This window comes from Strigops habroptila, chromosome 8 (genome assembly GCF_004027225.2).
Source record: "Strigops habroptila isolate Jane chromosome 8, bStrHab1.2.pri, whole genome shotgun sequence".
Lineage (NCBI taxonomy): Eukaryota > Metazoa > Chordata > Aves > Psittaciformes > Psittacidae > Strigops > Strigops habroptila.
In genome coordinates this window covers 46271602-46295380 of record NC_044284.2, presented here as the reverse complement: position 1 = coordinate 46295380, position 23779 = coordinate 46271602, and the positions used below count along the sequence as shown (strand labels likewise).

Here is a 23779-nt window from a genome sequence, read left to right as displayed (position 1 = left end):
CCCTCACTGAGAATCATCTGTTCACAAATATATTTTGTCTATCCAGATGCCTTCTACTTCTTGCATAATGGCACAAGCTGTACCCTGCAGCTAATGCGTATCAGATCTGGTGGCAGGGAGAGCTGTCCATTGTTTAACTTCCCAAGCCCCTCTTCTGATTCTTTGCTCTACCAAGCACATGTGTTGGCAATCTTGTTACTGCACCAAGCTTCTGATGGTTCTCAAAATGTGTCAAACACACTGTCAAACAGCTGCCTATGAGCACAGGAAGGAATAGTCCACCTTGGTTCATGAGTCCTTTTGCTATCCTTTAGGAAGTTCAGTTTGGGAGAGTTTATTCTGTGGATTTGGATATCTTCCTTGGAAGAACAGAATCCAGAACCAGTGGCATCTGAGAGCAGGGCACAAGCGAGATGCTCATTTGCTCTCTGCTATACCGTTCTCCTCTGCAGCTGATACCGATTATAGCACTTTCTCCTCTTCCACAGCACATCATCAACTTCATGGCCACTTAATTTACACTGGACTATGTGAGAATTTCAAGGACAGGTCCTCCCTAGGTTTCATTCATCTAAAGATGTTGATTTGTGAAAAATAGCTTTTTGAAAAACAACAAAAAAATTCACTTGTTATAACACAGTGCTCTTATGAATAGGTCCTGTAGTGCTTTACAAAGGTAGACAACTTGATTGTCACACATCATGCGTCAGATGAGGAAGTGAAAGCAAAGAGGTGGAAAGTGATAAACTCAGGGTCTTATAGCAGATAAGAGTAATCTCTGATACTCAGACTATTGCTTTATTCTTTATACAACATTTCTTTCAATTTTTCAGTGTCGAAATACCTTCGGAAAAAATGGTTCTGATGTATCTTGTCTTTTATGAGCTTCACTGTTTTCCATTCAGCTGCAGTGAGTAAAATGTTGCTTCTTGCCATTGACTCAAAGTTGATGTCACTGGTAGCATTCCTTAGAATTTTATATAATAGTTAGAATTAACTTCATTCCTTTTTTCCATGATGTGCAATCTAAAATATCAAATGCACCCTGTTACAGCTCTTATCATTCTTCACCAAAAGTAGTAACTTTGAAAGCCCTAAGGCTTATAAGTGAGTGGAGAGATGGAATACCAAAAACCTCAGAAATGGTAAAATTATGATCTTACTGAAATCTAATTACCTACAGACAGAATTGGTTCTATTACACTATCTGTTCTCAGATCTTTTCTTTGTTTTTAAAGGGATATATGCTTATTAATTACTATATGGATTAGTTCAAAGAAAACTAGGCTTTGTGTTTTGCATAAAAGTGCACCACTTTAGAGACATTAAGGTTTCTAAATCTTGTGGAGACATGAACATGGTGTTTCCTGATAAGTTACTTATTAATTTCCTTTGAAAGGATGTATCTGAGAATAACAATCTTAAATTTTTATTTCATCATTATGAGAAGTTACAGCCAGGAGAATCCCATGTCAGCATAGAGGATTCTCAACTTGTCATGGAGAGCTTGGAAGTTTCAGCATTTTCATGGAATTCTAGTGAGCATAAAAACCAAAGTCTTCAGAGAGACCCTCATCTTCTTTATTTCCGCTGTCAGGAGGAGATCTCTGTGAGATGCAGAGGGAAAGAGGGAATGACAGATGCAAGGCTGTGATGATGAGAGACTGCAAAGGCAGTGTTTCATGTGTAACAGAGGAGAGAGCATCTCAGACCAAGGCCACCGTACCTTCCAGACTTGCATAACAGAGAGAAACATTATGTTTGTTTTGCACTTGCCAGTGCTCTATTCTTAGATGATGTAAATGCATGGATTTTACCAGCCTTCAGCACCCTTTACATGTTCATGAAAGCTAGGCCTTATGTAGCTCTGGTATTTCCAGAAGTTGCTGGGTCAAATTAATTTGCATTAATGCTTGTGAGGAAACAATAGATTTTTAACAAAGAATTTAGCCCATTATGCTTCTTGAACTCACTTGAACCTCAGAATTTACAAGAGGAAGGACTGAAAACTTATTAGAATTTAGCAGTGGTAACTGGGTGAAACCCTGGAGATAACAGAAAGTAATTGTGCTGAGCATCTATAATTGATAATTGTCCTCTAACCTAGCTCATCAAACAGGTAACATACTGACATGACAGTTTTATTTGATGATGTCTTCTCTACAGTGTCTTCTCCACTTTAAAATCTTCCAGCTCTATTACTTAACTGGTGTTCACTTATTTTTCAGTTCTCACATCCCACCCTAAAACCAGCAGGTACTCTACCACAAATTTGATTCAGATTGTTCCTCCCTGGAGTTCTGTGACGGCTGTTGTAACTACAACATTTGCATGTTCCACACGCCTAAAACAATATTTTAAAAATATTTTCAGGACATTTGCATTCATTAGAGAATTTGAATATTTAAAATTCTGAGATATTTTTCACACTGTAACCTTAGGAAAATTCTTTAGGCTGGAATTTTCTAAATGATTTTTAGTAGGAAATACACATTAAAATCTCTCTAACAGCTAAAAAAAATAATCTTAGCCTTGGTCTTTTTGTGCTTCAGTTCCTTGTTTTTTAAATTGAGGTAGAAGTTTACCTCTTGAGGGCGTTGTAAGAATTAATGCCATGCAGGCTGATTCTACAATGGCAGCACAATATAGACAAGTGGATAAATATCAGCTACAAATGCACACGTTATTTTGCTCTCCCTAAGGACTAGCTGTAAACTCGTATTCTTTTAGAAAATACCTTCATATATCTTTAAAACAAGGAGACTTTTTTCTTCTGTAACTACACAGGTTCTCTAAAAGTGTTTTGCCTTTATGAAATGACATAGGTATAGCATTAAGGCAAGCATAGGGCATGATTCTTCCCTATTCCTTTTTAAGTGCTCTTTTGATCTAGTTTAGGAGGATGGTACATATACAAAGTAATTAATTTTCCAATCCTAATATTATAATTTTGAATTCAAAAGGAACTCAACTAGTCATCATTACAGTTTAATGGCCCGAAACACTTTAGTGTTAATAAATACCCAGAGAAGTAAACTCCTACCTATTGTAATTTAAACCATTACACGATTTTTTCAATTGAAAAGATTTAGGAAAAAATAATGTTATGTCTTAGATAGTGATTTTATAACAGCAGTAGGTATGGAAATTAAAATTCTCATTATGCTCTTTGTAGCTTCATTTAATGACAAGAAAGTACGCCCAGGGTCTTCCTCATCTGTGAAAAGGATGATCGAGGGGAATGAGTATGCTGTCCAATATATTTTTCCCTGGTTGCTAAGAAAAGATACACAAGTATCTGTGGATTTTCACTCTGTTTTGATGCAAAGCAAAGGAGAAGGACTTGGGGGTGTTCATTGATGAGAAGCTAAACATGACCTGGCAGTGTGCACTTGCAGCCCAGGAAGCCAACTGTGTCCTGGGCTGCATCAAAAGGAGCATGGCCAGCAGACTAGGGGAGGTGATTCTCCTTCTCTACTCTGCTCTTGCGTCCTGGAGTCCTGCACCCAGCTTTGAGGTCCCCAACACAAGAGGGATGCAGAGATGAAGGAAGTCTAGAGGATGGGAGGCCACAAAGATGCTCTGAAGGCTGGAGCACCTCTGCTATGGAGACAGGCTGAGGGAGCTGGGCTTATTCAGCCTGGAGAAGTGAAGGCTCAGGGAAGACCTTATTACAATCTTCCAATCCTAAAGTGGGCCTACAGGAAATTTGTAGAGGGACTTTTTACAAGGGCCTGTGGTAATAGGACAAGGGAGAATGGATTTAAGCTGACAGAGGGTAGATTAAGATCCAGGTCCAGATCATGTTACAAACAAACAATTACACTTGTACCTAAAAAGACAATAAACCTTGACTATTTCTTTGGTTATATAGACAGATTATTATATTATCAGACTGTAAATTCCTGTTGGTTCATATGCTCTTCTTGAGGTAGCTAACTTCCTGCAGCTGATATGTTCATAATCTATACAAAAGACTCCTCAGAATATTCATGTCTCAAATGTGTGCACAGAGCATATTTATTCAGCTACATCATTTCCATTATGATGGACAGGTGGTACTGAGTGTGCAGAACTGTGCTATTGGAAGCATCCTTTAAATTACTGATGATAAAGAAAAATTTTTCGCCAAATAAAGAAAATCATAGCAAGGGGCACTGTAAAAATGTCATGAGTGCTGGTTTGAGTGAATGTGAATTAAAAAATGTTTTTCCCTGTACATTCATCAGCTAGAAAAACGAATGCTCTTACATTAATATATTTTAATTAATTCTGTGCTGTTTTCCCTTACATTGAAAACTAGAAGTGTTATTTTCTATATATTTAGGAATCTACATGACCTTTGTCATTTCAGTATATCTGAGAATTTCATGCTCTCACATAAATGTTTTCACAAAATCTGAGCAGGATATAGAATCGTTATTCCATTTCACAAGTATGGGACTGAGAGATAGAGAGAAACTTTGGCTTGTCTTCACAGAGTTCTTACATGAGGGCATGGTTAATACTTGGTTTTTGATTGAGCACCCAAACAATTGTTTAGGCTCCATTTAAATAGTGTTTCTGATTCATTGTTTTGGAATGAATTGGACTGAAAGTCAAGTGCTGTTGTAAGGGATACTCAAAATTGCAGTGTCTGGAGCTTGAATAACTCATTAAACTCATCATTGTGGGTAGCTCCAGTGCTACTGATCAATGCAGTCACTCTTTGTCCGGCTACAGTAGTTTGAACAGACTAATGTGTCTGTTAACTACGTTTGTAGTGAAGACAAGCCATTAAGTGACATTTCCATGGACATTAAAAAAAAAAATCAACATGGGTCTTCTGAATCTTGTCTGTTTTCTGTCCAGTATCTGAACTGCAACCTTATGCATAGATATTGATGAATGATTTTGTAGTGATGCTAACAGGCGATACTTCTTGCATTGCATATTTTTTATTAATGACTAGCACTATTGGAAAAATACCCAACAATCCCTCCCCTGACAGTATGTAAAGGTTTCCCTTCAACAGTAAATATTATCACTGATGATACTAATGAAGACATTAGTTTCACAGTATTTGAAGCACTGAAACACTCCACTGTTAACTAGCCTAGTGGGGTTTATGCTAATGTAAAATGTAATAAAGTAGAGGCCACTATCTCTTTAAGAAGAAAGAAAGGAAACTTGTTTCTACTTCCAAGGGATGCCTAGTGTGTGCTTATCTAATTGACTGTGTATTTTGTCTAGGTGTTGAGGGAAAGCTAAGAGAATGAAGGCTGTAAGTCCCCAGTGGAAGCATGATATGGCGATGCAGTGCTGGTGCTGAATTGTTCTCTCTGATGGCTCTATGGGAGTGGATAGCACTGAGTCTTCATTGCTGGGTTTTAGCTGTTGCTGCCGTTTCGGATCAGCATGCCACAAGCCCCTTCGACTGGCTCCTGTCTGATAAGGGACCCTTCCATCGCTCACAGGAATACACAGATTTTGTGGACAGAAGTCGACAGGGATTTAGCACAAGATACAAGATTTACAGGTATGAAGCAAAGGGAAAGCAATTACAGAGATATCATCAGTAGAAGTTGTAAATTATCAACAAGGGTTTCTTTAAAGGAAAGTTTCAGATGTGGGAACAAATCCATAGACACAAAATTCATTGTTGAAATATATACAAGGCTATATATGCACTGTGTACTATGGAAATGCCTGCTTGTGTTTTTTCTATTTTTTTAAAGAACTATTGGTAATTTATTACATTGCTTTGGAAAATATTGTTTACTACCTACCTCTACTCTGCCCTAGTGACATAAAAATGTTCTAAGGTATCCAAACACCATGTCTGATTGCAGAGGGCTAACATGAAACACCTTTGATCATGCAGCAAAATCCAGTTAATTGCTTTCAGTGTGCTCATCAAGACATAAGCTGAGACTTTAAGAATGAAATTGTGGCTCCACTGGTACTGCTGGCAAATCGTGGACTTCATTGCACAAATTGGGGCATTTCAAAAGTGTCTCGGAAAGTTTAATGTTAGTTTATATCAGCATTTTCAGAATCAGTTTTCTAATGCCCGAGGGACTGAGCAGTAAGGGTGACTGTGAATTTTAACAGAAGTTGCAGGTGTTTGGTCCGTCAGAAACCTCAGCATTAGGCTGGCCCAATTCAGACTGAGAAAAGAAAAAGCAAAGGAAGACTTCAAAAGTACAGGTCTGCATGAGAAAGTGTGCCTTGCTGTAGAATTGCTTTCATAACACGTAACCTCTCAGTTTCTAATCTTTTGTGACAGCAGTGGTGAAACACCTTAATAATTTGCAAGAGGTATAACTCAGTAACATTGAACAGGTTTTTCAAGGACATGGGAATGAAAAGGATAGTCCAGTCTAACAGTAGTGACCTAATGGCACATAGAAAGAAGGGGAGAAATGAGGTAGCATGGGAGGCTAAGGACCGAGAAAACAAAACTATAAACAGAGAGACCTTTTCACTTCATATTGTTACAGATCCCTCCTGTCAGCAAAGAGAAAGGGGTGGCAGCAGGCCAGTATAGGAAGATTTTTAACTTCCCTAATAACTCTTCAACCTATAAACTCAGACCATTTTGGTATGAAAACACATACTGATTTTATTTAAAACCATGAAACGTTTTGAGCAACTTTCATACTGATTTTAAAGTTCTCCAGTGGTATCCATCTATTTAGAAGAAGGTAAGAGTGATATATGTCTATATGTATATCATATTTAGTTCAATGTCCAGTGGCCTGTAACAAAACTGCTGGTCTCAGTCTGTAAAGATTTTATTTTTAAGGAACTTGTTTTATTTTTCTTTTATAAATACATGCAGTAGAGGGCACTCTGTTGCAGGTCAATTTTGCAGTGGGCTTCTTTGCCAAATATAGAGAAATTAAACGCATTTTGAAAATAAAGTGTGATTTGGAAATATGCTTGATGAAGAGGCTTGTCTTAACAGAACAGCATTTCTCAGTATTTACTGCACTTTAAAAGCCAGTTGTCAGGACCAATAATGTAAAGCCAATAATACAGAGACTGAGGCAGCATATTTTATTCTTATTATTGGTATATTAGTCAACACTGAACCAAAATTATCTTACTAAAAACATGAAAGATGGAATTGTATTTCATTTCAGCTCTTTTAATCAGGTCTTTGAGAATTTTTTCTCCTCTCAGCCATCGTTACAGAAACATTGTTAAATTTTATAGATCTCTAATCATATAACTAATATTTATTTGGGTATGTACGTAGGTTTTAATTTACTTTAATTTACAAAATCCTATGGAAAGTGTTTCTTGTGTTTATTTCTATCCTCTGCCTATTCTCTCCAAGAAATGAGCCAGGAAGTCAAAAGAGGCACAAGCTACCTGAATCAAAAGAAAAGCTGCATTTTTTTTATTTAGTCCTCCAAACGTAAACCTTACTGCTAAGTTTCCTTGTAAAATATAGTCCTATTAGCAAGTAGTGCAGAACATGGTGACCTTGTTGCGAACCTCACACTGTAAATTTAAACCCTGTTGCTTCACTATGAGCTTTCCCAGGCTAAAGATCTGGAGTCTAATCGGTCTGTTCATTCCTTCACCGATCTTTTACCTAATGAAAATGATCCCTCAGGGACACAGTTCTGATTTGAATGGGGAGGTAAGGAAGGGGAAAACACAAGCCTACATTGGCTCAGCTGAATCATATTAGCAAGAAAGAAAGGTGACACTCCAAATAGTGCTGACAGAAGGGACTTCTTTGCTCTTCACTTCAGCCCCTAACGCTCACACCTGAGACCTGACATTTTGAGTGTAAAGGAGAAGGAAAGATACCTCTATTAATTTTAATATCCATGCCAGGTCAAAATCCATGGGGCTGAAGAAGGGTGAAATGTATAGTGTAAGAGGCTCCAGCAGATTATGTCCCATTTTGAATCCTTTCTGATAGAATGTTGATGACACAGTGAGATCAGACAGAAAATGACTGAAGACATTTTTTTCCCTCTCTTTTGGGGAAGGATTTGTCTCCAAAAGAACCGATGGCACTGCTACAAGCAGCAGCTCTCTTTCCATGTATTCAGGCCAATAGCATCCAAGCCATACACAGATGACCCATTGTATCTCTCTGCCAAAACTTAACAAGCACTGCTGCCCGTGGGAACTAACTCAGGATGACCAACCTAACACTGGGACTAGGCGTTTACAATTAACAAGAATTAAATGGTCTCAATAAATATAACATAAAACCAGCAGTGAGCTGCACATACTGGATGTAGCATTTTAAAAATGCATTGGAGGATATTTCAGAGGGAGACTGTAATGATGTAGAAAAAAATAAAATCTCAATTAAATCATTAGTTTCCCTTTTTTTTTTTTTAGTTTGAAAATGGCATTCACTCTCATAATCAAGATCCTACTAAAAAGTAGAGAACATTTTATTCTGCTTTTGATTAAATCAGGTAATGCATGTTTCTGTAAATACCAAAGTGCCAGACGTGAAGACCTTTATCCTGCACCATTGTCTGACACTAATTTGAATGGGGTCAAGGTCAAGTAGTGTAGGTCTATGAAAGATATAGAACGATTAAAATCAAGATAACAGGACAAACAACTGGAAAAGCACATATTAAAGAGAACAACAACGAATATCAAAATGAAGATTACTTCAAACTTGATGGAAACATTGTAATTATTTCTTAGTTATTGAGTAAAACAATGTTGTGCTACTTGTTTTTATTCCTGTCAGTTGCATGGTAGGAGACAGACTGATTTTAAAGTTTAGTTTTACTTAGATATATATGGCAATTGTTTTCCATAATGTCCAGTAGCCTCATCTTTTTCAGCTCTTATATTACATAATCTGTTTGCATTTAAAATAGACGGAGTCCAACTTTTAGCTTAAGCCAAGAAAACATTATCACTATGTGGACTCTTGTGCTCACATTTTTATTTTTTCCCTTACTGTTTTATGTCAATGAGGCAAAAAGCAACTGCTTTGTATCCACACCCATTCGTCACTATAAACAAGTGTTCATCTGACTATGAATCTATTATAAACTGTAGAGATGAAGCCAAAGATTGGCACTGAGGAGCACACTTATTAACTGAGACCAATTTTTTATGACAGGTCTTAAGCATAATATGTTTTTTAAAGGTGAAAGTTACACTTTCCCTTACCTCCCTATCTAGACTTCAGAGCATAAAACAAGCGCGTGATAAAAACAACTGATGGATAAATTATGGGAAGGAGCAGTCGAAAAATCTACTGTCACCAATATTTTAATCTATACCTATAAGATCAGCTAAGTCCATGGACAAACAAATTGATTCTGTAGTGTGCTTAGCTCCCCAAGGAGAGGAGCTTTCAGCATCACAGCATAGAGCCAAAAGAGACAAATACATATGTAATACTGTTTTAATCATGTATTGCAGAACACTAAATGATTGCAACTGATGTTACCAACATTGTTGTAAGTTGGGAATGGTGGGCTGGTTATGTTGATTATGTGGCAATGTTGTAGTCCCTATAATTCTTTGAAGGAAATATCCTCTTACAGGAAATTTAATAATTGTCACAGTTTTTGGTTGCATTCATTGCCACCTACCTATGAAGAGAGATGCCAGGAAAGCACCTCTAAATTAGTGTGAATGCTGTGTCAATATTTTATGGAAGGTGGCTCCTGTAGTTAATATTATTAAATATTTTGGCAAGGAAAACTGAGTTTATAATTTGTTATTTTAATACATAATGGGAGTGCTGTGCCTCTTATGTAAATCAGCTACCCAGACAAAAGAATTTAAATCCAAACAGAATGAGTAGAGAGGTTACCAGGATGGAAAGAGTGATTGTGAAATTATGCAAAGAACCTACTCTGTATCAGAAGAGGTAATTTCTACTGTGATAGGGAAGTATTCATGCTATCAAATAAGGTCCCAAGGAAATCTCCTCAGGGATATTGTGTAGTTTTGTTCAAGGAAAATGATTTAAAATCTGAAAAAGATGTGAAAAATCAGGGGAAAGGAGAGCCTAATCCTTGTTTTTTCTTCTAAGGTGGAAATATTTGTCATGTTTAGGAAAAAAAAAAAGAGCTGAAAGAGGATACAGCTTCTGTCAATATACATATAATTAAGTGAGATGAACTATTTAAATCGAAAACCATCACTGTCATAAAACCAAATTGGTATAAACTGGCTATGGCAAATTTAGGCTGGCTATTTTAAAAGGGTTTCTAGTCATTGAGATAAAACAGTTCTGGGACTTATTATGTTACAAACCCTTACCAATCCTAAGAATAGGGGAGAAGGGTTATAAGATGTGGTGCTTATGACAGTGGACTAGGTTTTAATAATCGTTGAAAACCCTCTGAGGTAATTATAAAAGTATTAGAAAATAACACTATCAAAATAAAGGTTATTTTGTATTAGAACACACTGGGTTCTTCTCATATGTTCTGAATCCTCTTGTGACTGAACCTATAGGGTAAAGTGAGCAAGACTGAAGACTGTAGTAGAACACTCACTAATATGTTTTAACACTTGTGTAAAGTTAAATAGAGCCAACATTAAAGCTGGTTGTGTTTTTGTACTGTATCACAATATTTTATCCCACACTTATCACTAGACCTCTTGACGTGTACTGCTGACAAGCAGTGTTAATAAAAAAAACCTAGGGGGTTCAGCTGTAGAGGTACACATCAACATGCCTTGATTTGCAGTTTTCACCCTGATGTACATTCTGGAATGACATTTTCTTGTGCTCTTCCTGAGGTTCCTTTGAATTGATAATTTAGGGATTTCAAGGCATCGAGAAGAACTAATAAAATGTCTTCAACAATTTCTTCCAATGCGAATGTTTTTGTAGGGCTGAAAAGGGATGTCTGCCACCATACCTTTCAAAAGTCTAAGGAAAATGATGGTATGGCATTTCTTTGTGCTGTTACTTCCTGCACATTTGATCACACTCTAGAAACCATCATCATTGACAATTTTTTGGAAGGGGTCATTTGGTACTTGAAGCATCAGAGCTCTTGTATTTTTGAAATAAGACTGCTTCTTTGGAAACTAAGACAGGAGCTCATTTCTCAGACATGGACCTCAGTTTCCTTAACACGAAACTTCACATACAAAACCCAGAGAAGGTGAGTAAGGTAGTGACGGAGGAGTGGAACAGGATATATTAAAGAAAGGAATGAGGCAAATTCGTACTGTAGAAACTGAGGAAAGAAATCGACTGTAGCTAGCTAACTGTAATGGGTGAAGTAGCTTTCAACAGGTAGCCTAGCAAACTGGTCAACCATTGTCTTCAACTCTTCAGAGCATTTACTTCTTTGAGCATGCACAGTATCACTGCTGGGCAACTGAGAATTGGAATTATAAATGCATCAAAGAGCAAACATGTTTGTCTTCCACAATTGCTGTATGAATAGCAGGAACAGTTCTGTCTGACTTTTCCAGAAATTCACTGATCAGTAAATTGCTTCTGGCCTGCATTGTAATTGATCAGCTTGCTTTAGGGAATTTTCCATTCAACCTGGTCAATAAAAGATACAGTAATCAGATGGATCATCATTCTCCGAATGTTTACAAAAGGCTAAACTACTGAATACACAAATCTAGTGGCTCACAGGCTGGCAACAGAGAAAAGCAGCTCAAAGAGAGTTTCTTGAGTTGGGAGTTGATAGATTTCCTCTGAAAAAAATAATATTTGTAGTCCAGTACAATGGCCTCATTGTTACAGGCAAAAAGATGGTGACTTTGGTCCTGAGGAATCAAACAGCAGTAGTTTCCTACAGTGGAAACATTGTTCAACTAAAGAAAAAAAAAAAAAAAAAACCAAAAAAAAAAAAAACCTGGACATTTTTAAAGAATGTCTGGATCTGAAAAATATCAATGAGTTTAATTTCTGTACTTTTACACTCTCTATTAGTCTAGTTAGTTGGGTATAACAAAGACATGATGCAAGTTAAAAAACTGGCTTTGGTGAAACTGCTTGCAGAAGTATATACCTGAGCAAAAAGCCCCACTTTAAATGTCCACATTTCCAGGTCTAACTTGGACAATGTCTTATTTTCAAGACCTAAACATATACCAGGTAGTGATCAAGTAGGGGATTCTCTGGAAGGTACATGCTTGTGAAATGGTGGAAATAAAGGAGAAATTTAAACTGAGAAGCTATGTATACATAACAGAAGACTTTGAAAAATGTTTTCAAATTAATTATAACTGGAGCCTAGTTTAATTTACTAGTAATCTCAAGGGGCTGACAAGTACAGAGAATGGGTGTTCACAAAGTCAAAGGAGTCTTTCACTGGTGTTCCTATGACTATCTCCTATGTCACTGGCTGCCTAAGGAGCTCCTCTGATGGATACCAGAGATACCAGAGGTGCAGGAGAGAAGGATTGGACACCTATTTAGGTCTGACCCCTCAATCCCAGTTATGCAAGAACTCTGCCCAGGTAGGAATATATCCACAGGAAATGATAAAAGATACCGCCAAGGGCAATGATAAAAGAGTGAGCTCTTGCGGATACTTGTGGCCCAGGAAGAAGGGCAGACAGATAAGAGCGGCTCAGAGGTGGACTGGAAGGGCCAAAAGAGAGGTAGGGAATTCTGAATTCCAAAATGTCCCTCTCTTTCTAGCTCTGTTACGTATATGAGGCAGCACAGCAGAGAAGCCATCTGCTCTAGATCAAGCTCACTTGTGACATTGATCCAGAACATCAGTCCTCAATCCATTTTGAAGGTGTCGGGAAAAGCATGACCAGATCCTGATGAAACAGTATATTTTTAAGAGATACTGGATTCCTACAGAATTTTGCAGAAATCTCAGTGAACAGCAAGAAATTTGTCAGTCAGCTTAATCCTACAGCATTCCAAAGCCTCTAAGTTGTTTTGACACTGACCAGGGAATAAGTTTTGACACTTATTCCCTCACTCCATTTGGTTGTCTCAGTATTAAACTATTGGGTTTTAAAACAAGGGTAGAGTTTCTCTCAGTAAGCAAAGTGCTAATGCTGGGAAGGATACTAGGGAACAGTCCTGGCTAGGACATCAGGGTTAGTAGTGTTCTCAGGAGTCAGTTTGATGAGAACACAAGTGTGTTTCAGCTTGGCAAAAAAAGACAATATTGATGCCAAGATTGCCTTCTGTATTTTTTATTTTTCAGGAGTCTTTTTTATTTTGACAATCTCTATTTGTATTTTGTCTTACTTGCTTGGTGTATTTAATCAAAAATCCCAAAGAAACTCAAATGGAAAAGAGGAGAGTGAATCTTGCTTTTAGTAAACCTTATTATAATCTGTTTCCAGGATTTACGCACTTCTGAAATCTAATATTTTAGGGATAATTATTAGATCAAACCTCTTACTGATATTTTTCCCTAGAACAAAGAACATTTATTTAGAGAATATAGTGTGTCATCATTTCAGTTTGCAAGTTCATAAATCATTTAAGTTGCCCTAAAAAAAATTAGGATAATAGAGGCTGTAACTTAATGGTTTCATACAATCACTGAAGTAGTATAAAAACTGTTTAGCACTAATAATAGATTCATTCTTCAGTCAGCAGGATAGTCTGCCAGGATCTTGGGCATGAAATCAGATAATTTTCATTAATACTTTGAAGATTTTTGGTTAGTTGTGTCTTTGTCCTTTTTTTTGCCTTTCCTTTTCATTTTTGTTTAAATATCCCTGCTGGTACTGTCACTGATATTCAAGATGTAGAAGATTTCAAATGCTGATAACTTTCATAAAGGGTGAAAACAACTACCAAGATTTCTTTTGGTTACAAAAAGAAAGAAAAACAACCCCACTTCTCTGTGCTTTTAACCCCTATATTGTTATTTTTCCTTGCTGCTGCTAGGTCAGTAGCCAATTCCAAACCTGAAAGAATGGCTTTCAGGTTTTTCTTTTTGTTCATATGTTAAATCTGTATGAGTGGCATGTTATACCTTACATAAAGAACTGAATAGCACAGAAGCCTTTTCTGTATGAAAAGACAGTAGTATTGATTGGAATGTATGATTCTTTATATAGAAGGTTATTTGTGCCTTTTCTACAGAAAAAAGAACAACTGGCACCAAATGTGCTCACTCAAGAATTTTTGTCATTTTCTTATCATTGACTTAAGGTAATAGTCAATATCTCAGAATTCAATTCTTATTGTCTTCTAGCTCTGATTGATTGATTCTACAGGTTTTACTAGTCATTATGCTGGTTGTGAATTTTTATTGTGTAGCAACAGGCTCATTCAACAGAGACCCTTGTGAAGAAAAGCAATACTTCAAAATAATGTTTTGGTGCTTGATTCTCCCTAGAATCCCAATGTAATTGTTACGGATAATAGTGTTCTTAAGGTCATTAATGGCTCCATATCTCAGTTCATCTTCTGATGCTCTCAATTCCTGGTTTTTTTATGCAGCTTGAGAAGAAAATTTTACTGATCAGACAATTTGATATTGAGATATATATATGTATGAAAACAACACACACAAAGCCCACTAGCAATTTAGAAGGTGTATATGCAGGTCTCACATTTATAGAAGAGTTAGCATCTGGCTTTAAGTAAAGAATGTTTAATTTCTCAAGTGCAAAACACATACACAGGTTTTGACTTCTATGAGTAACCTCTTAAAATCAAAAGCATAAGGCGTATTCTACCAAATATTCTGAAAGATCAGCAGAGTCTGAGACTTGAGGAAATATAATTAATTTAAAATAAATATTTGTATTTTAGTGAATTCTGAACTATATTCATACAGTTCTTGAAATTTTAAAATAGGGATTTTTAACTTATACCCCGACTGCTAATAGTAAAATTGGAAGTTTTACTAGGAGTTTAAATGTAATATCAGCTTTGCTTATGGATAAATATGCTCTATTAATAGAAAGTAAACAGAGGCAACCCATTTTTTATCCAGTTACATATAATTGTATTTTATTTAAACCACAACTTTAGCCATTTATGTAAAATACTGGCTAGAGGTTATAATAATGAAAATAAATTGTAAAAGTTACACAGGATAACCAATGTGTTAACATGCATTAATAAACAGAATAAAGTTTTTTGTCAACATTTCAAATATTTAACCATGCAAAATAAATGAAAAAATAATAATTTTGACTGATTAAAAATGAAGGACCTGTGGTAAGGTCTCTTGTTACAAAAAGCTGTTCATTGACATTTTTATTCTATAAAATATCTAATGATGCTTCTGGTAGCAAACCACAAAATTCAAGATATTAGAATAAGTGGAAAACATGTAGTCTGTGATGCTTGTTCAGTTATGGGTTTCTAGAACCCAAATATTTGTGATTACTGTGAGGGTGAATCTGTGTGCATATGAATCCATGTGTGTTTATATATGTTTATGTATATATATATGTACACATGTATATGCATGTGTGTGCGCGTGTGTGTATATGTATATATGTACGTGTATCAAATATAGATATGGATGAGTGAAAAATCAGTTTATTAACATTTTTTCAGTAAGAAGAATATTGTTTATTAGAAAAAGAAACATATCTTCTACAGTCAGGTGTCTGAATAAGAGCCTTTGACCAATACATTAATGAAGTTTATTATGGACACTTCCTGATGAATCAGAGACCCAGAAATTCTCCATAATGCTGGCAATGTCAAAAGACCTTTCCTCATTAGCTCCTTGTATTAAAATGCCCTTGTCAGAAGCATTCTGTCAGCTCTTGCTGCATTTTCCCATGCTTTTGGTCAACTCTAGATTATACCACTTATGTTAAACTTTAGCTGTAGCTACAATAAAAGAAATATGAGAATCTGTACTGAAACATGTTATCATGAACCTCCTCTTTCATACATGGGCTGACTGATCCATTTTTTCATCTACCTTTCCATGTGATTTCGAATATAGTTAATGAAATTAGCCTTGTGTTGTGGTTTAAACCCAGTTTAAGAAGGAGAAAAATAACTTACGGCTGAACCCAGGACACCTTGACAAGATATAGTTTTTCTATGTGTGTACAGAAAAAAAAATATGCATGCATATGGCAACAGAAGCTCTATATTTAACTCCCAGTTTTCCACAGATTCCTTTCGTGATAATGCCATAGATTTTCCACCTGTATTTTCACTTGTGGATCCGATATGTGCTCATGTTTGGACAGTGAACTCTCTGGTAGGACCTGTCAATATATCTGAAAAATATAACAAGTTGTGCATAACCCCTAACTTTCAAGGAATCTGAAAGAAGTTCATGCTGAGTTCAGTGTCCAGGCTGTGTGCCCAAGTTATGACTAATAACAACACAAAACCTGCATCCTGATGAGTTCTTTCATATGCCTTTTAAAAGGCTCACTAGTCTGTGTTTTATTGGTGCTTTCATGTGTAGACACCTTTGTCTTTTCACTTTTTTTGGTGTCAGGGATTGAATAGTATCTGAAAGTTAATTTTATTTGAATTGCTTATGAAATTTGCTTTTCCTTTCAGTAAAACTATTTCTCATATGGTTGACTTTGAAGGTCCATCTGTTTATTTAAAATTTTGCCCGAAGAAGTAACAGTTATGTCTATTTTTACTGCTGTCTCTTTGGCCTGAATAAGCTCAAACAAATGTGTGCTTGTTTCTCGGTTCTGACATTGAAGTTCTGTGTGACTTGGGTATGCGTGCCCTTCTTACCAAAACCTTCAAGGAATGTTAGTTATGAGTACAATAGATTAAGTACCCTGACATTCACCCTTTCTGTTATGAGAGACAAAAACCCAAACAAAATAAACACTTCAAAAAATTAAAAAACATTAAAAAACCACATTTAAATATTTAAAAATGTCTCCATGTACCTATTCTATATTTATTGGGAAACAAAATTTTATATATGACAGTCACATTTATTTCACTCTATTTATCTTGTCTTCACAGTTGAAACATGAGAATTCCATACCACGAGTGGGTTTGCAAGAATTTATATCGTTGTTGACAACATAAACAGTCTTCATTTGGTTTTTATGTTAATACAAAATGAGATTTGCCAAGTTTCTAGACAGTAAAACTTGAGGTGACAGGACTCCAGTTTTTAATTCAGCTGAATCTTACGAAATTCCCGTGTATGGTTGACATGTATGAATCAATATTAATCTCTCCCTGGAAAGGACTGGTTCTGGTACAGTAATTGGAATAAAACAGTAGCGAAAAGTCAATTTTAGTTAAGCAGACTTGGTATCTATATCTCAGAATTTAGCCAGGGAACAGAACTTTTGAGAGAGAGGGTGGGCTGGAACAGAGAGACGTTCAGTTACATGAGATCAAATAGATTTGTGGCTGATAGCTGTGTCTGATGACAGTGTGTACCTTCTATGTGGTGGTTTTGTGAAATCTGCATTTCTAATCTGCTGAAAAAAAGGTTGTGTGTTTTTTTCTCTGTTTTGCTGTGTGATCATCCTGAAATATGTTAACAAAACAGTAATTTCAGAAGGTGCTAGTCTGACAAATAACATACCTTAAAGCAAGAAAACAAAGGAAAATGATGATAACAATCCCAGGTGTGAAAAGGCCACTGGAGTGGTTGCCTGCTAAGAATATCTGCAGAGTGCAGGGTGAGAGGAAGTAGATGCAGCTTAATACCCACAGGGTAATTACAGGGAACCAGCTGTTCTTTGAGTGCCATAGTGAATATAGATTGTTTTCCTACAGGTTTGTGTCTACTGGTTGATGGCTGGATCTGACCAAAGCTTATCTTGCAGTCAAGGCATTTAGAAGAGGGTCTCTCTTTTGCACTCGCATTCAGCTCTTTGGGGTCATTTTCAGGTGTGCCTTTCTGATCACATTATTTTGCTATTATGACTTATGGTCATAAATTGTGAAAATAATTTTAAAATTATTTATGGTTGAACATGTCTAGAAATCAGTGAAATTTGCTTGCAGTTGGACAGTGAATTCAAAAATTATTTGAAAGAAAGAGAGCCATATGGCTGTAACACCCACCTGTATCTACTACAACAACATGGTTGCATAGTCTCCAGTTTTTAAGAAACCAGTCTAAATCAAACCTAGAATCAACATAAATGAGAAAGGTTGCATTCTTGACTGATAAGGATCACTAATGCCACTGACTTGAAAAAGCACCAGCTTACTGAGGTGAGATTTTGAGCTAGTAGGGCAGGACCTTAGGCCTCAGCTGACAGCTACAAGGTTATGCAGGGTGGCTCTTCATGGCCAGATTTGTAACAGGAAACTCAGGACAAAGTCCCATCTCCAGAGTCTCATTGTGCTCCCTGCTCTTGCAAAGGATCACTGAGGGATAAGAATAGCAGCGCACACTGCAAAGTGTATTTGCTCTATGGGTTATACCTGACCTTGTTTTATAGTAGGGAATGATTAACTTCATGACAGGTGGTAAGCGTTTAATTTTTCAGGAGCTGGGACATTTATATTCTTGACAAATAGTGTCTTAGCAACATAGTCTGAACTTAATTTCTTAAAAACATAGTTCTCAATTCCTCTCCTGCCACCAGCTCTTTTGTTTCTAATTGGAGAAATGGAACATGGATTTAGTGCTTGCTCATCATTTTTGCTCTAGGGATTGTCTAATGACTTATGGTGCATAGAGATTTCTAATAGCACTATAAACACTTCATAGAAGTAGACCACAAGTACACAGGGTGTAGATGACTAAGACAATATAGAAAGAACATCTTTGTATTGGGTAAAAGTTTTCTTTTTTTTTTTTTTAATTTTTGGGTATTGGACATTACATCCAAAATCTGTATTATATTTTGCTACTTTTTTAATTGAAGGATGTCACTATTATACTCAGTCTTGCTGCTGGGACATACTACATTCATTGAATTATTGTTCTTACCAGATCAAAGCAACAGGGTGATTCTCCCCCTCTGTTCTGCTCTCATGAGAACCCACCTGCAGTACTGCACCTAGCTCTGGAGCCCTCAGCACAAGAAAGACACAGACCTGATAGAGAAGGTCCATCAGACGGTCATAAAAATGATCAGAGGGCTGGAACACCTCTCATGCAGAAAGACTCTTGAGCCTGGAGAAGAGAAGGCTCCAGGGAGACTTTATTGTGGCCTTTCAGAATATAAAGGGGCTTAAAAGAAAGATAGCAAGAGACGTTTTAACAAGGCCTCTAGGGACAGGACAAGGAACAATGGTTTTAAAGTAAAAGAGGGCAGATTTATGCTAGATATAAGGAAGAATTTTTGTTACAATGAGGGTGATGAGGGACTGTAACAGATTTCCCAGAGAAGCTGTGGCTGCCCTATCCTTGGCAGTGTTCAAGGCCAGGTGGGATGGGGCTTTGAACAACCTGGTCTAGTGGAAGGTGTCCTTGCCCATGGCAGTGGGTTTGGAACTAAATGATCTTTAAGGTCCCTTCCAACCCAAAACATTCAATGATTCTATGATTCTAAGAAAGAATGCAAGAAATTGTGTGGCTTTCATCATTCAAGCAATTAGACTACGTGAAAGGTTTTCCTCTGCACCTTAACCCTATTAATCAATATAGTTCGTGTAAGTTTATAATTTCATGAGATATGTCGCTGAATGTCTCACCTGTTGGGCCCTAGCAAAATGTTCAGTAGAAGGTGGCTCACAGCATATAACTCAGAATCACACACAGTCACTCTTTTTAATGCTTCACTGAAAAAAAAACCATTAAATTTTTCTTCTGCCACAAGGCTAAGTAATACCTTTTAATCAATGCTGAAATGCAATACTAGAGCAAAATGGAAGACTTTACATTACACATGCACTGGGCAAAGCCCCTCTATAGTTATTTACCCTTTGGTTGTTACTAGGTCCTGAAAATCAGGGACCACACTATCTCTGTAACAACAATATTACGCAAAAATGACATGGAATTACCTTTAGATTAGTCTTCTGGGATAGTAAATTTACTATCACAGATGAAGTAAATCATCTGTAGTTAAAACAGAGGGTCTGAACTAACTGACTATGGACATTCATGGGTTTAGACTAACATGAGATTGTATGTTAATCTTCACTGTAATTAGACAGGCATACACAGAGGGGAAAAAAAAAAAGGTGTCTGCTGTGGACTTGATGCTGAGACTAATCCAGAAAAAGGATTAGGATTTTGGATTTCTTTAACTCCTTTCTGGCAGAAAGAGAGATGTTTTTATCACTGATAACAAATGATGGAATTTGGAATGGTAGTATGAAGATTTAATTCTCATGCTGTGAAACAAGGAATGGTCACACTTCTCACAGGCAGAAGCAGAAGTTGGCCTTCACAACTAATGTGTTCAAGGACTACACATTTAATTTTTATGAGTTCCTCATCTACTAATAAATGCAGTACATAAACGTGATAGCTACCCTGCTAGTTACTGTCCTGTCAATAATTTTCCATCAAAATGATCTTAATGGAAAGTCAGTGGCCAATGAAATGAAAGTTTTATATTTTTAAGGATTCTTTGAAAACCTATATTCAAGACTGTCAAAAATTTGCTTGTCATTCCAAACACCACCCAAATGCCTCTGTCATCTGATTTTCTTAGATTTTTTTTCTCTAGGAACAGTTCTAAATACCAGTAACTGAGTCCTAAGTTACTCCCAAATAAACATGAATATAAAGGAAAAAAATGCTCAATGCTTTTTAATTTGATTGCTGTTCTTACCCTGGTGTTCTATGGACTATAGTTCCATAGTGTGCTGGAAACCAAGATACTGCATAGCAAACTGAAACATTGGAAAGCAATTTGTGTATAAGAAGGAAAGTTTAGTCCCAATTATGTTGGTCCAAACATAGTGTGAAATGGTAACGATGTAGCATGGAGCAGCATAATGAAGCATTCTACTGTCTACCACTAAACAGTTAAATTCTTCTGGTTTATTACATTTCTCAAAGGTCTTCCAGGTTGTTTGAACACCTTTTTCATACCAAATAATATTCTAAACCACCAGTTTCACTGAAGTAAATAATATAATTAACTTTTAACTCAAAAGAAATAAAACTTTGAGAATATGTGTGACTATGTATGTGTGTGTTTTGAAACCCATTTTGAGGCAGATAGATAGGGTGTTAGACACACACACCATATGAAGTAGTTTGTAGTAATTTCTGTTTTAAACAATTTTTTTTTTTTTTTTTTAATGCTGATAAACTTAAATTAGCAATTTCAGGAAAGAACACAACCATCTATTTTAAACACCCAAAGAAGTGATAAATGCTCCATCCCTGGCAGTGTTCAAGGTTAGGTTGGACACAGCCTAGGGTGATATGGTCCAGGGTGAGGCATCCCTGCCCATGGCAGGGGGGTTGGAACTAGATGATCTTAAGGTCCTTTACAACCCTAACTATTCTGTGATTTTCTGATTCTCTGTTTCTATGAAACACCTCCTATTTCCCGGTCTTCTCTATTGTGCTCATGTCATTTCTGCTGTGTAAATCTTGTCACATTGGTATTTGTGAAAGGATTAGCTTTATCCTGTATCTCTCTCCACTCTATTGCCAGGGGTACTTGATGGTACAAGATGAATTTTTTATTCAAAATCTGGCAAAGCATAGAGTAACACACTCCTCCTTGCTATCCAATAATACCCTGAAAAGTAAATGGAATTCACCATTACCATTTTACTACAGTGCTTGTTCCTACCTTTCTTAATTTTTCTTTCATCTCCCCCCGCCCTGAGCTGCAGACATCCCATAGCTGCAGCATGCAGCAGACTGCAGAAATAAGCTCTCTCCACCAGCTATAATTGACATTGCCTTTTCTGTTTAAAGATTCACAGTCTTGACACTATGCTAATTATAGCTGCAACGCTTTCAGTTGGTGAGGGGGCTTTTATTCATGTGTTGGTTCACTGGGAAAAGCAGCTGAAAAAGTTAGCCAGATATGTCAGATGTATAGCACATAAAATTCTAAGTGTAAATTCTATTTTTCCAGTTATATATGTAACTGATTTTGTAGGATGGGTGCTACTCAATTGTGGAATACTCTTGCATCTCACTCTTAAAGCATAAGGCATTATACATTTTCACATCTTTTGCTTTGCTTTAATTTCATGACAAAATACCAATAGAGGTAGGGGAACAAAGCTGACTGACTTTCGTATTAATCATCACTAATAAAAAGTGGCCCATGTAAGTCTTCTAAATACTAAGCCTTCTCTTGCTGTCAATATAGACACAATTCACTGATCAACAGCAATAAAGGCTCTTTAATTGCATACTTTTGTTACACATATTTCTAAGTAAGCATCTCCAAATTACAAAAAACATAATTAAAATCTATAATTCAACTGTCTAGGTCCACTGATAGAAATATAGCCATATTTTAAATGAGCTTTAACAGTTTAACAGCTCTGTGCTTCAAGAAAAGCAGATTAATACAAATAGCCTGCAGGGAAAGATAAAGGTTTAGATCTCAAAAATCTGACAAACTTGCATTTCTTTGGAATCCAATTTCAGGCTACACAAATAAAGTTAAGAGGATGAGTAAACGTGCTGCATAGAATATTTGTTATGCCATCTGTTTTTGCTCATTGAATTAAATTTGATCATTCTGCTGAAGTTCCAATTTTGCTTCATTTCTCATGATATAGTGTGGCATGTGCACCTACCCTGACAAAGCCCTGACCAAAGCCCACAAAATCTTCCCACCACAGAGCCTGGGAAAACTCCCTGCATGTGCAGCTCTTGTCCCACACACATGCTGTTGGTTGGTGGGTGCAGGGGCAGGAAGTTGGGTCCTGAGCCCATGGGGGGCTACGTGGCCATGTCTGACCACAGCTCACGTACAATCAGGGTATAAAACGAGCCATTTTGGGCAGCCATTTGGAGTTGGTCCTCCTCAGAGCAACAGGTCTGCAGCTGGGGACTCTCACTTTGGGTTGGGACGCTGTCCAAGGTAACCTTCAAGGTCGAGAGCCCTCCTTTTTGGGTGAGTGATTGTGCATTATGGACCACTGGTCAGAAAGTTTAGGGTTCAGCAGTGTGATGTCTCATAGCTGAATCCATGTGATGTCCCATAGCTGAAGTTGATGTTGGTGGAGCTTTAATAGAGTTTGAACAATAAATTTCATTTAGCCTCAATTATAAATTGGTTCTGACATAAAGGTATGTTCTGTCTTTGTTATTCTTTAAATATCATTGAAGCTAACACCATATCAATTAAATATGCTGTTCAGGTACGTTTTTTTTCTCACTAGTCAATTGTTGAAATTTTATATAGAGCTTAGCATTCAGAACCAGATTCTCAAAAGAGTCTCGTGTTTTCACAATACTTTAGTCTTTGGTGTGACATTTGTTTATTTAGGTACCTAAGAAGGGTAAGAGCTGTACTGAGGAAAAGCTTACCAGTTTTCAGATTAATAACTAGGATGATTCTACTGTCCATAGTGGTCTAATGCTTATGTCAATTTTATGTAAACAGTTAATATGTTTAACAAGATCATGCCTACTAATTTAGATTAGTAGATTCAGATCCTGATTGATTGCAAAAACTTTGGGACAGAGAATAACAGAGGAGCAAAATAAATAATGATGCAAGGCCACAAAAGTAAAAGGTACAATAGTTTGTGAGGTAGAGGAATTTTATGCATGCATATGAATTATTTACAGGAGGTGGCCTAGTAGTATGGATTTGAAGATTAGAAAGCATAAAAGAAGTTTTCAGAACAACAGCATTTGTATAGAATAATCAAATCAGAGGTCTTCAGACAGAACTGGGGAAAAATTTACAGGTGACAAGCTCAGATAAAAAAGTTGTCATTGAACTGAAAATTATTTTTAATCTCTAGTTTAATAATATGAAGTGCATTGGTGAATCATCATGTTATGGTTTATGTCATCTT

General features: G+C 36.6%; 1 protein-coding gene across 3 annotated transcripts in view; it reads left to right on the top strand.

The window, feature by feature from the left end:
• Nucleotides 1-23779, top strand: part of BRINP3 (BMP/retinoic acid inducible neural specific 3) — a 200131-nt gene that overhangs the window by 12367 nt on the left and 163985 nt on the right. For 2 of the 3 annotated variants that reach the window (XM_030494740.1, XM_030494741.1), the window contains exon 2: nucleotides 5233-5518. The exons of the other annotated variant lie outside the window; for it this stretch is intronic. In XM_030494740.1, coding sequence (XP_030350600.1) covers nucleotides 5283-5518 — 236 coding nt within the window. In that variant the 5' untranslated portion in view covers nucleotides 5233-5282. The remainder of the gene's footprint in view (nucleotides 1-5232; nucleotides 5519-23779) is intronic. 3 annotated transcript variants of the gene reach the window in all.